Genomic DNA, 12,760 nt, shown 5'->3' with positions numbered 1-12,760 from the left:
CTTCTTCTCTCTCTATTATAATCAGGTTTGTGATTATTTTATGAATGGGAACTCTGCCCTACAAATCATAAGAGGTTTTGTAATTCAGGGGTGGAACCTCTCGATGAGGGCTGGGTTTAAAAAAACTGTTCAGATGGTTTGTTTGCTCGTCTGTCACTAATTTGTCCGTGTACTGTCTCTTTGCCCTTTCTGTTTGTCATGGAAAACCTATAAGTTGTCTGTCTGGTCCGTCTTGTCTGTCCGTCTTTCCGTCTGTTAGAAAATGTAACTTTTAAACTGAATATCTCTGAACTTTTACAGGCTTCAAAGAACTTGCCTAAACTTCCTCCCTTCAGACACATGCCTGTTTCACTCCCATCCACCATGTCAGGTGGAGTTTTTAATTACCTTTCAGATAGTACAGCTGTTTGGGGCATGGTTACCATGGAGAAAGGACAGGGGGATTCCAATGTATAAAGTGAAGACTGTGGAGTTTGCTCTCCAGTCAATCTCTGTACTCATTGCAGAGTATGTGATTGGCTCCTTGCGCAAGTACAACTTTGTTAAAGTGACTCCAGTGATTCTTTGTCGTCTTTTGGCAATAGTTTTTCTAACACCGTCTGTTATGCTCATATCTGTAGAACCACTAGTCTGATGGATTTAAAACTTGACGGGTGTCTTGCTACGGGCACGCCAAATTTGACGTTGTTTGGATTAGAAATGCAGAAGATATCGTTAAACATATATCGGGAAAAATTGCTGCTCTAGCTGCTGGCCACTGGCAGAACGCTTCCAACGTTAGCTACATGATTGGACATACCCAACTTCCTTTTCTTCACTTTCCTGGAGCACGGGCGGATAGCTGAAAGGAACATCGCGGCTGTTGAAGTCAACGGGGGATGCTGGAAAGCCGACCCAGAGTGGAGGTTGTCTCCACGAGGGAGACACCACAAAAGTCAAAACATAAGCTGAGTGAGTCAGTTCAAATCAGCAGCAACCCCTCTGGAAGTAGGAAAGACATACACTCATCCAGGCAAGTTGGGTCTCATTCTCACATTGAATGCAACACGCAGCGAAAAGAAGACGGGAAAAGAAGACGGGGACTAATGTCACTGGTTAGGCTAACCATTAGTAGCTGTGTCTTCTATAGGCCCAGCATTGTAAGACAATACAGGCACGTGAGGTATATAATTTAGCTGATACATGGTTAAACGTAATTTGCTCTTACCAGTGTATTGCCGTGTGTATTTTGTACACAGAAAATCACCACCCCCCCAACTCGCTTCCAAAACATTCCAGTCCCAAAACATTTTTGCATTAAGTTTTATTCCTGTGTCAAATGCTCTATCAGATTGTATTAAACATTTCAGTTAACCTAGTCTCACCAAAACCTAGAATTATATCATTTCAGTCAGTATATCTGATCTTTCTCTCATATAAAGCACTGAGCCAAACCACCTTAACTTTATCTTCACCTGTTCAACTAACTTTAGCAGTTTGAATAAGTCACTCAACTGTGCTGCTGTTATTACAGATAGGTGAGCTAATCACAGACATTGGCCTCATGGCTATGTGCCACTGCAGAATGAGTAGCTGCCAATTCGATTAATATACACATTAACAGAGGGTGCCAGAGTGCAGTTCTGGATTGTTCCGGCCCTCTAACCCCAGGTTAAATGATTAAGAATGCAACTTTGCAGTTACTCCGAGTCCTCTCAGTGATGAATGCTCGAGTCACAGCTCCCCCAAACCCCTGGACGGTTTTGAGAGCCAATCGGCATAAATCAACCACTGGAACCAGACCGAGGACTGAGGGCGTACTCACACTTGGCCTAGTATCAGACTCACGCTTGGCAACGGTTTAACTGGGCCAAGTGCGAGTATGCCATGAGTCAAGGACAGCTGTGTGTTGGAGAGAGAGTGACGAAGAGGGGAACAAAAGGTGGAAGGCTACGGAAATGAAGAGTTTTTCGACACTATTGCATGTTGATATCTTCATAGTTATAAAATAACGTTAAAGGATTAAATTAGCGGGCCAGTGGCCCACTGTGGACAACATGCTTGACTGAAAGCCGTAAAGTCCCACACTCACAGCTGCAGTGGTCGCTTAGTTATTATTATTTTTTTTTTCAACCTTTATTTAGCGGCCCAGAGAATTAACAGTTTTGAATGTTGACTGCATAAACTGCATCAAATTTGACAAGGCAAATCATTGGTTATCTAATATACCTGCCAAGTGGGAAGTAGACTGGATTAAGGGGGATTGGAATGACACACACACACACACACACACACACACACACACACACACACACACACACACACACACACACACACACACACACACACACACACACACACACACACACACACACACACACACACACACACACACACACACACACACACACACACTCACTTTCTTACACACAGAGACATCTGCCTTTATAGTTAGAGATGTATGTGGTTCACATTAAAACATTAAAACATTAAAACAAGCGACTAGGTCGAGCCAGGCTGAAGTATTCCGGATAGATACACATTTACGGCTTTCCTTAACAGATTTACTAATTCTAAAATGGAGAAAAACGCATTGTTCGTACTTTACACGGGGTGAGCAGCAGCTTCTTTTGGAAGCAAGATGAACGTGAAACACATTATTTAAGAAAGAGAAAAGAAACACGGGTGCTGTAATGAAACAGTAAGAGAGCGTGGCAGACGATTGTGGACAGACTGAATGTGTAAGCAGCCTGAAAATATATTTATATTAGCTGCTCTGAAACCGTCATAATCATAGTCATAATCATACCATTCAAGAATCAGGCTACTAATCATTTGTACAAATTAACTGTTGTACTCTTTGCCTTAAAACTAAGCAGAATATAATGTTACTCAGGAATATAATGTTACTCAGGAATATAATGTTACTCAGGAAATTTACCATGAAATTTACTTTTCTAATTATCTCAACAACTGTGGAAATTTATTCATCAAACTTCTAAAAACAATATGTGAACATCAGTTTTCATACAGCAATATAACCGTAGCAATGTCACATGAATAATTATAAAAATAATGTTCGCAACGTTAATAACAGTACAGTACTTTTTAAAGCAGGCTGACAAGGTAAAAATAAATAAATAAGGTTATTTTGTTAACACTTTAAGGCCAAAGCAATCATGCAACAGGTTATACAATTAGGATGTTGAAGGAATACATATCAGCCCAGTATTAATTCAACAATAGTGAATCAAAAAGTGAATGAATAACTCAATTAAATGTCACAGAATAATACACCAAAAAACATAAATGAAGGATAAATATGTGTATGATTAAAGCACACTTACAGTATAGCCTAACTGAATAGATGTGTACAATACAATGATAAACTACATTTCTGTCCTTTCATTTTCTTATGTAACAAGTTTGGCAGCCTGAGACTCATGTCTATCATCTATTGTTTTCCATGGCATCACGCGTTTTGGTAAGGCCTCATGAAACAGATGTTGGCGAGCCTTAAGCTTCTGTACTGTGACATATTTCCCAGTGCAGGGGTTCCCAACCCTTTTTTGTGCCGGGGACCGGTATATTCATGCAAAGAATTCCAGCGACCAGTTGTTACTTTTAATGGCTTATTTTTTAAGATGCATCGTTTTGAAACATAGACTATTACTGTTTTACACAGTGCATAATCCACAGTGGTTTTATTTGCATATTATGAACTAGGTGGCAACAAAGGCTAAATGTATGAATATAATCAAGTTTAACTTTCAGACCATTTTACAAAGTGCTTCCCTTTTCTCCCATAAAATTAGCCCTATAATCAAAAGCAACTCACTCACCAGCAGGTGGCAGTAATGGCAGATTTAATTTAAGGACCAGCCCATTTCACCTGTCAAATCTCTCCAGAACTACTAGTCAACCCATGTCAAATGCAGTGGTGAAACAGGCTACCAGATAGAAACCACAAAGAGGGCAAACAGAAGCTCATTGGTTGCAAAAGGAAAAATTAGTAAACATTCTGATGCACATCGATAAGCCATCGCCACACCAAGTAGCCCAAAACAACAACACAAACACCTGCTAGATCTGCATTTTTTTGGTGCTCTAAGCATAGGCACCAAAACATCACCACTGATATTATCTATAGCCTCTTTTGGACCAAGTAGATACAGGAACGTAGTTATAGGAACAGTCCACTTCTGAGCAGCTCCACTAACTACTCTCCCCCAAAACTGGTTTTGCCATTTCCATTCGCACTGGCCAAGTGGCCATAGGAACTGGTAGGAGGGGTAAGGGACTGATGCAAGCACGGCAACGTCACGTGACTTTAGTGCCAAATACAACAACAAACCAGCATGAAGGAGGCCATCGGAATGATCCTGGTGTGCCTTGCCAGCGATCACCATAACGGAGTTCAAACGGCGGCGTTTAAAGACTAGGCTGGAGGACTTAACAGAGAAACACAGAAGACGAAGGCCTCAGCGTAATATGAACCTCCGCAACCGTAATTCTTCAAGTAGTCAATGTTTTGCTAAAACAGACGGCATGGCTACAGATGGCGCCCTGTGGGGGCGGGACTTATAAGTTGGACCGATCAACGTAGACCTACAGTAGGTCAAAAGGGAAGAGGGAAAAGACCCTGCCCTGAAGTAGGAGCTGAAAGAGCTACAGAAACTGCGGTCAGAGGAACTAAATAATCCCCAAATTGGTCCTGTCGGAAGAAAAGGGTTCTATGAATGTTCTGGTCTAAGAACTGCAAAACTCGGAAAGCAGTTTATAATTTATTCAAAAGGTAAGGACTAAAGTCTCCAGACTTTGATAGCACTGTCAATTTAGATCTACAGATTTACAATACAGATATAAGTATAAATACACTGTACCTGATTTGCGACAACAGTGGTGAGATCATGGTGTTCCAAGTGTGCACCATTGCTGAATAACTAATGCATGCTCAGATAATCTGTCCCTGGAATGAGCCTGTAAAATGTAGAAAAAAAAAGCTAAAAATTATTTTCTTAAATATTTCACCTCATCATTCCTGACAGCCATTAAACATCAAAATACAAACATACAGTATATAAACATGAAAAACTCCAAAGAGCAAGTTAAGACAAAAAGACATTTATTACTTTAAAGTCAAAATCACAGATGCTTACAATTCAACATGATGTCATAATTCTGAGTGGATCCGAGTTTATTCATACTGTGGGACTGTTAATCTTTAAATCTTCAATACAATTTCTTTCCTAATAAGAAAAATCTTGCTAGTTACATTTAACTACTAGTAATATTTACTGGCATATAAATAAATTAAATTTAACTATCACTGTTAATTTGTTATAAATTCACTTTGCATTACGCCAACACATTAGACAACACACAGAAAAGAATGATGTTATATAAAAAGTCTCAATTCATTTGTGGTACAAAATTCACCTAACAAAACCAACACAGCTGAGGTAAGCCAATGATATAACAGAAGCTTCCTGATGTCACCACTCAACCTGCAGCTTGGACTGAAAGCAGACAAAGCTTCAGCGCATCAATCCACGTCCGCTTAGACTGATCAAAACAAACCCAAAGAACTTTAGCGTTCCCGTCGGTAGCTTAGCCTCGTTTGTAAATCAGACCAGTCCAGCTACCCAGTATCAACAAGCCTTTTCAGTAGTCTTTGGTGTTGTATGGTGATATTTAGACTGAAAGGTATCGGGGAGTCGGCTCCTGTCTATCACAACCCGGGTCCAGTCGGGACCAGTGAGACTGCTGCAGGCTTATCTCAGGGTGCTGAGTTGAACTTAGTTGCTGTGGACCAGAGTGACGAAGAGGAACAGTGAGCAGAGAGAGATGGCACCAGTCAGCACAGCTTTCACCAACAACACTGTCCAACTGCCCAGCAGAAAGACATGGACAAACAACCTGAAGACACAGAGAGAAACATAATGTAAGTTACAATGTTAGAGAACTAAACTGCTGAAACCATCCATCAGAGTAACAGTATCAGAGTGTCAGAGACTTTAGAAATTACCTTCTCTTCCACTTGTGGATGAATAAGTTTCTCTTACTTGCACTTGTATTTTACTATTCATATGGTATGCAATTATTATTATTGCTTATGTTCTTGCTGTTAACTAGTGCCATCCTGTGGTTCACAAAATAATGTGCAGCCACCACATTGATGGTCAAAATGTTACCTTTTTGGAGATACATACATTCACTTCCAGGCCAAAATTACATGAGAAGATTAAAAATGTATAATATGCAGTGATTTCCTCAAAAACAATGTATAGACCAATACAAAAAGTAATGCCCAAAAGTAATCAATCACTTCTGACCCACTAGAAGAGTGTGTAGCGGTGTGTCTGTATCGGCAGAGAGCTTGCCCTCGGCCTGGATTTTCTCTTTTTTGATTTTGGTGAGTGTGGGATGTTTGTGGGTGTCAACAGAGAGTCTTTGGGTCCTATGTAGGTGTGAAACCCCCGGGCCAATAACAGTGTGCAGGTTGTGCTGCCTCTTCTCGTTTCCATCTGCCGCTTTGCCCCTCAGCGTTTCATATAAAACGCACAACTCTAACTGACACAGACACACTGAAACAGACAGGAAGAAGCTCTGCATTCACTCATAATCCGACAACGTGGCACCTTCCCGTGGAGCAGTGGGTGTGTTGAATTGTGCTTTAAAACATAACCTCTTACAAAAATCCAAAATTATTTTATTCCTCGGCTTCACTGCTTTGTTCAGCACTCCCTCTGCATAACTCTAGTTCCCTCAACCACTGCTGCGTTCTCTTTCTGGCTATGAGCGGGGGAGGAGGGGCCGACACTGTTTTAGTAAGAGAAAGTCACTGCATATTCTACATTTAATACCAGTCTCTTCTGTCCGCCTGTGTACTGTATGTAGTATGTCTGACGGTGTGTGTATAGGTTTGTGTTGAGCAAATAAATGTGTGTAAACTGGTGTCAGACTTACTCCATTAGGAAGGCCTTGTAGACACAGAGAGCCAGCAGCACCGTAACGGGAAGCCTGAAACTCTTAGGAAGGTCATATCGTGTGAACATCCACACCACTGCTGCCATGGCGATATAATGGACCTACAAAAAATATATATATATATGTAACACACTCAGGTCCCATAATATAAACATTTCATCACAGATACAATGGCAGTATAACATATCTAGGGATAGAGAAAAAACAGACAACATTGAGAATGAAACATTTTAAAAAGTCCTTATTTTATTGTTATCATTTCTGTGACAGTACTTCTGAAAACAAAGGGGAAGGAGGACAGTACAAGTTCTTTATTTGGCAGCAATATGTAAATAATAAATGAACAAATTTCCATAGGGAAAACCATTAAATATGGAGTCCCCCAGGGATCCATTTTGGGCCCTCTCCTCTTCATATTATATATTAATGACTTTGAAAATTCCACCATGGTTTTACACACCATGGTTTTGTTTGCTGACAATACTAATTTATTTACAGCGCCTTGCAAAAGTCTTCACCCCTACTGGCATTTTTCGTGTTTTGTTGCCTTACAACCTGGAATTAACATGGATTGAGGATTTGCATTATTTAATTTACAGATCATGACCACAACTTTGAAGATGTTGGTTATTTTTTGTTGTTAAAACAAAACAACAAATAGGAAAAAATAACAATAAGAAAAAGTCAATGCGCATAACTATTCACCCCGCTAAAGTCAATACTTTGTAGAGCCGCCTTTTGCGGCAATCACAGCTCCACGTCGCTTTGGATAATTCTCTATGAGTTTGCCACATTTTACCACTGGGATTTTTGCCCATTCCTTCATGCAAAACTGTTCCAACTCCTACAAGTTGGATGGTTTGCACTTGTTAACAGCAATCTTTAAGTCTCGCCACAAATTTTCTATTGGATTGAGGTCTGGGCTTTGACTAGGCCATTGCAACACATTTACATGTTTCCCCTTAAACCACTCAAGTGTTGTTTTAGCAGTGTGTTTGGGGTCATTGTCCTGCTGGAAGGTGAACCTCTGTCCTAGCCTTAAATCACGCACAGAGCTGTACAGCTTTTGCTCAAGAACATCCTTGATTTAGCACCACCCATCTTTCCCTCAACTCTGACCAGTTTCGCAGTCCCGACTGCTGAAAAACATCCCCACAGCATGATGCTGCCACTACCATGTTCCACTGTGGGGATGGAGTTCTTTGGGTGATGGGTTGGGTTTGTGCCAGACATGGCGTTTTCTTTGACAATTTTTAAAGTCAAGACATTTACTCCCACACTCAGCACTGATCACCTTATATAAAGGTTTCATTCAAATGAAATTTGCCATTACTGCCACCTGCTGGTGAGTGAGTTGCTTTTGATAAAGGCCTAATGTTATGGGTGAAAAGGGAAACACTTAGTAAAATGGTCTGAAAGTTAAAATTAATTATATTCATACAATTAGGCTTTGTTGCCACCTAGTTCATAATATGCAAATAAAACCACTGTAAATTTTTCACTGTGTAAAACAGTAATAGCCTATGTTTCAAAACGATGCATCTTCAAAAATAAGACAATAAAATTAACAACTGGTCGCTGGAATTCTTTGTATGAAGCCTTTGTTTGAGCCCCATCTAAACAATTGTAATGTCATATGGTGCAACACTTTCCCAGCCACTTGCAAAAAAACTCAGATTTTACAGAAAAAAAATATGATATGGGCATTAATGCAGTCTGAGCCCAATACCCCCACTGGTCCTCTATTTCATCGCCTTGGTTTATTTAGGCTTACCGAGTAGTACGTCTTTCATACTGCCTGCATGATATTCCACGTCATTCACAGGTTAAACTACCCACTGTGTGAGCTTGTTCCAATCAGTCGTCCCCTGCACACTTATGACACAAGGGAAAAACACCTAATCATTGGCAAAAAACGAGTGTATTTTGTAGGGAACCGCAGATTTGGAACGAGCTTGAGGAAAACTTGAAATTGTCGCATTCTGTCTCCATCTTCCAGAAAAGTGTCATGGAAAAATTGCTTGTAATATATGATTGTTGATTAAGAATTAAGTAAATTAAGTGCTATTTTCTGTTGGGATTGTCCGTCTGTTTGTGGTATCTGTCTATGTTGAGTCTATTGTGACTGTATTTGATTCTATTTTTCTTTCCTTTTTTTCTGTATTTGTCTAAGAATTTTTGGTTTGTACATCATCTTTTGTATGTTTTCGGGCTCCCTCCGAAAAGCTTTTAGTCGTATATTTGGGGTTCCCCATTTCACACAGCCTATATGTGATCATTGTACCTTCTGAAATTGTGTTTAATGATACAATGATGATGTGTGAAATAAATGAAAGTTTTAAAATGGGAGGATGAGAGGAAAAGGAGAGGCTGATATAAGAGACAAGAGAGTGTAGGTCTGGGACAGAAGATTTGAAAATACAGGAGCAGACGGAACAGAAGAAGACAGCGACTCACCAAACTAATGTTAGAGTCAAAGCTCATCTGGATGTATTTCCAGTCAAACTCAATCCCTCTGGCTCCCACCCACAGAGGAAGGCACCTGAAAAGCCATTACAGGACACAAACGGTTAGATTCATTGTTTGTATACAGGGCATACGGAAGGTATTCACAGCGTTTACTTTTTCCACATTTTGTTATGTTACAGCCTTAGAAAATTGATTAATTTAATTTTTTCCCTAAAAATTCTGCATGTAATACCCCATAATGGGTAAAGTTTGATTTTTTACAAATTTATTAAAAATACAAAAATGAAGAAATCCCTTATACAAAAGTATTCACAGCCTTTGCGATCAAGCTCAAAATTGAGCTCAGGTGCATTCTGTTTCCACTGATCATCCACCGGTGCTCTCTTGACCTCAGACTGGGGCGACAGTTCATCTTTCAACAGGAAAACGACCCTAAGCACACAGCTGAGATATCAAAGCAGTGGCTTCAGAACAACTCTGGATGTCCTCGAGTGGCCCAGCCAGAGCCCAGACTTGAATTCCATTGAACATCTCTAGAGGGATCTGAAAATAGCTGCGCACCGACCTCCCCATCCAACCTGATGGAGCTTGACATGATCTGTAAAGAGGAATGGGCAAAACTGGCCAAAGACAGGTGTGCCAAGCTTGTGGCTTCATACTTATATTATTCATACTCACATACTCAGGCTGTGAATACTTATGTACATATTGTATTTACGATCTTTATTTTTAATAAAATGTAAATGGCTACAGTATATGTGAAAATTGCATTGGGCACACGGACTTTGATGAATATACTGTTTATCAGACCCTAGGTGAGACAAGTAGCGAACGCTGCGATGACGGTCCTTCTGCCTCTGACTCCCCGCTGCAGGACACGCTGTGTGTATTCCTCCGACACGCTGTCGTTGCTGTTTAAAACGTTTCCAGGTTAGTAGGGATGCATACCTCTCAAGACCAACTTTAAAAACGTAATATTCCATCAGCGTTTAGTTTTTGTGGCTAAACCGCGCGCAGAATGAGCGGTGATGTTAAATCATCTGTTTCAGGTAACAGCGTGCTAGGGTACCGTCTATTTGCTGGATTGTTAGCAGATAAGCCCGTTGATATTGATCATATTTATCCACAATAACAAATAAAGCAAACTTGCTAAAAAAGGAACTACATGCTGTTTTCAGGTAACATTACTGTTGACTTTCAAACAGGCCTGTGTGTGTGTGTGTGCGTGTTTTGAGAAATATAATACTGGAAGGCTATATTTATTTTAGTTATTTATATATTATTATATTGCCATTACCTGTTTTCATACATACAGAAGTTTAGTTTGCTAAATATATATTTTGTTGGCTAACGGATGTGAAAAGAAGGAAATGGTTTTTCCATAACATTGCACTTTAGATGTGTGTGAATTTCCCACTCCAGGAGTAATTCATATAGTTCTTTTTTATAGTTATGGATTATCTTTTCAAAAAATGGTCTATGCAAAATGTAAAATTTTCTTTTAAAGAAAAGATAGAAAATAAATGTGTGTGTGCTGTAAACTGGTTACATAAAAATAAATCGGAATCGGCTAAAATCTTTATCGGCTGGTCAGACTCAATGAAAAATCGGAATCGGTGCATCTCTAGCTGTATTATAAGGAAATGTGGAAAAAGTGAAATGCTGTGAAAACTTTCCATATGCACTGTATGTGAAACAATCACCTGCAAGAGCAGCAGTGCTACTGCTTACCTGGACATCACAAGTTCTGCTGTTGCCCAGCCCATGGCAGCCACCATGATCTTGTACTCTCCTTTACCGGCATTACGAGACATCACAAGATGGAGACCCAACAGGTCTGCAGTGTCCACTGTTGCCTTCATAAATTCCTGGAAAACAAAACGCACACATTACAACCTCTTACACAAGCTGGTATTGTACCGGCTTGCTTTGCATTTGGCTAGTCGGTAGTTGTACGACAGATCTCTGTTACTGTAATGAAGTAACAACACTCACCCCTATGAAGTCATAAACTCCAGCTCCTCCTTCCCATGTGGGGAAAAATGTGGCAAGGAACAGCATCTAAAACAAAAAAAGAGGCAAATCCCGTTAACACGCTACAAAACACAAGGCATCATATGACATCATAGTTTGACATGTGCTTTCTTCTGCAATATTCCTTACTTAAATGTGCATTATGAGCTCCTACATGGTCACTTCTTTTGATGATCCATATAAAATCGAAACAAAACAGAGCAAGCTTGCCCCTCCCCCCATGTTTCTGTAACTGTCATGACTAACTGACTACAGGCCCTGAAACACAAACCAATCATCGGCCGTCGGACAGCCTGGCGAGGTTGGTGACTCGAGTCTGATCGGTGTGTTCCGTGCCTTCGTCCATCGGCCTTCATTTTTTCCGAAATGACATGCTCAGTCGGAAGGCGGGCACTGCCGGCAGTCGGACACAAATAACCAATCTGATTGGTGGTGTCCCAACCAGGAAATGAAGAGTGGGATGAGCGTGACTAGAGTATCTCAAATCTGACAAAAATCTTTTAAACTGACCTTTGTCGATCTGAAGACAGATTCACCAACTGCACGGCCTATTTCTCGCTTAAAATGTTCACGTGTTTTCAGAAACAAGTGGCGGTGAACTATTTAAGTAAAAATGAGTGATTTGAGACAAAAAAATGAAATCATCCTGAAAAATTGAAGGAACTCACAGTGAACCTTTAAATGTATGATGAAAGTTAATTTAATCACCAAGAAGCTCACTCACCTTACAGAGTTGGACAAACAGGTAGGTCGCTCCAGCCTGGACACATCTCCAGAAGGCATTGTACTCTGAGCTAAGGATTGAACACACAGACACAGATTAGTGGCAGGACTGTAAGAAAAAGAGGCACAGAAACAAGGCAATTAAGAAAGAAATTGGAAATTTGAAGAGCACACTACACACTTCTAAGAAGATTATGTGGACCCCCCCCAACCTCTCCTACTAAGAAGATTATTAGCACACGCAATTAATCTCTGAGCATACAGTATGTTGCTACGACATAGGAATGCAAAGAAACTATTTAATGATGACGTAAAAGCTGTAAAGATGCAGATCCCTGATTCAAACAGAAACTCACAGGCCACTGCACTTGTATGTTATAAAGTAAGGGAAATAGGCGAGGGCAAAGCAGTTCCCGAAGTGAAACAGGGTCATGATGATGATGTCTGGTCTCAAAATCCAGCTCCCTGGAGAGAAAGAGAGAAAAAGGAAGATAGGACTTCACATTGTTACTGTACATACAGGCCATTTTAAAATGTGTGTTCTTTTCACACACACACACACACA

The 12,760-nt window shown here is 40.3% G+C and overlaps 1 protein-coding gene across 2 annotated transcripts in view; it reads right to left on the bottom strand.

Moving 5' to 3' along the window:
• Window positions 1-5,664: 5,664 nt before the first annotated feature.
• Window positions 5,665-12,760, bottom strand: part of tmem147 (transmembrane protein 147) — a 7,659-nt gene continuing 563 nt past the window's right edge. For both annotated transcript variants that reach the window (XM_032518202.1, XM_032518201.1), the window contains exons 2-8: window positions 12,552-12,660; window positions 12,197-12,266; window positions 11,434-11,499; window positions 11,170-11,306; window positions 9,427-9,511; window positions 6,949-7,070; window positions 5,665-5,898 (exon numbers count right to left, since the gene is read on the bottom strand). In XM_032518202.1, coding sequence (XP_032374093.1) covers window positions 5,778-5,898; window positions 6,949-7,070; window positions 9,427-9,511; window positions 11,170-11,306; window positions 11,434-11,499; window positions 12,197-12,266; window positions 12,552-12,628 — 678 coding nt within the window. In that variant the 5' untranslated portion in view covers window positions 12,629-12,660 and the 3' untranslated portion in view covers window positions 5,665-5,777. The remainder of the gene's footprint in view (window positions 5,899-6,948; window positions 7,071-9,426; window positions 9,512-11,169; window positions 11,307-11,433; window positions 11,500-12,196; window positions 12,267-12,551; window positions 12,661-12,760) is intronic.

Source organism: Etheostoma spectabile, chromosome 6 (assembly GCF_008692095.1).
Source record: "Etheostoma spectabile isolate EspeVRDwgs_2016 chromosome 6, UIUC_Espe_1.0, whole genome shotgun sequence".
NCBI classification, from domain to species: Eukaryota; Metazoa; Chordata; class Actinopteri; order Perciformes; family Percidae; genus Etheostoma; species Etheostoma spectabile.
The sequence above is the reverse complement of the archived record's forward strand: the minus strand, read 5'-3'. Positions and strand labels throughout refer to the sequence as shown.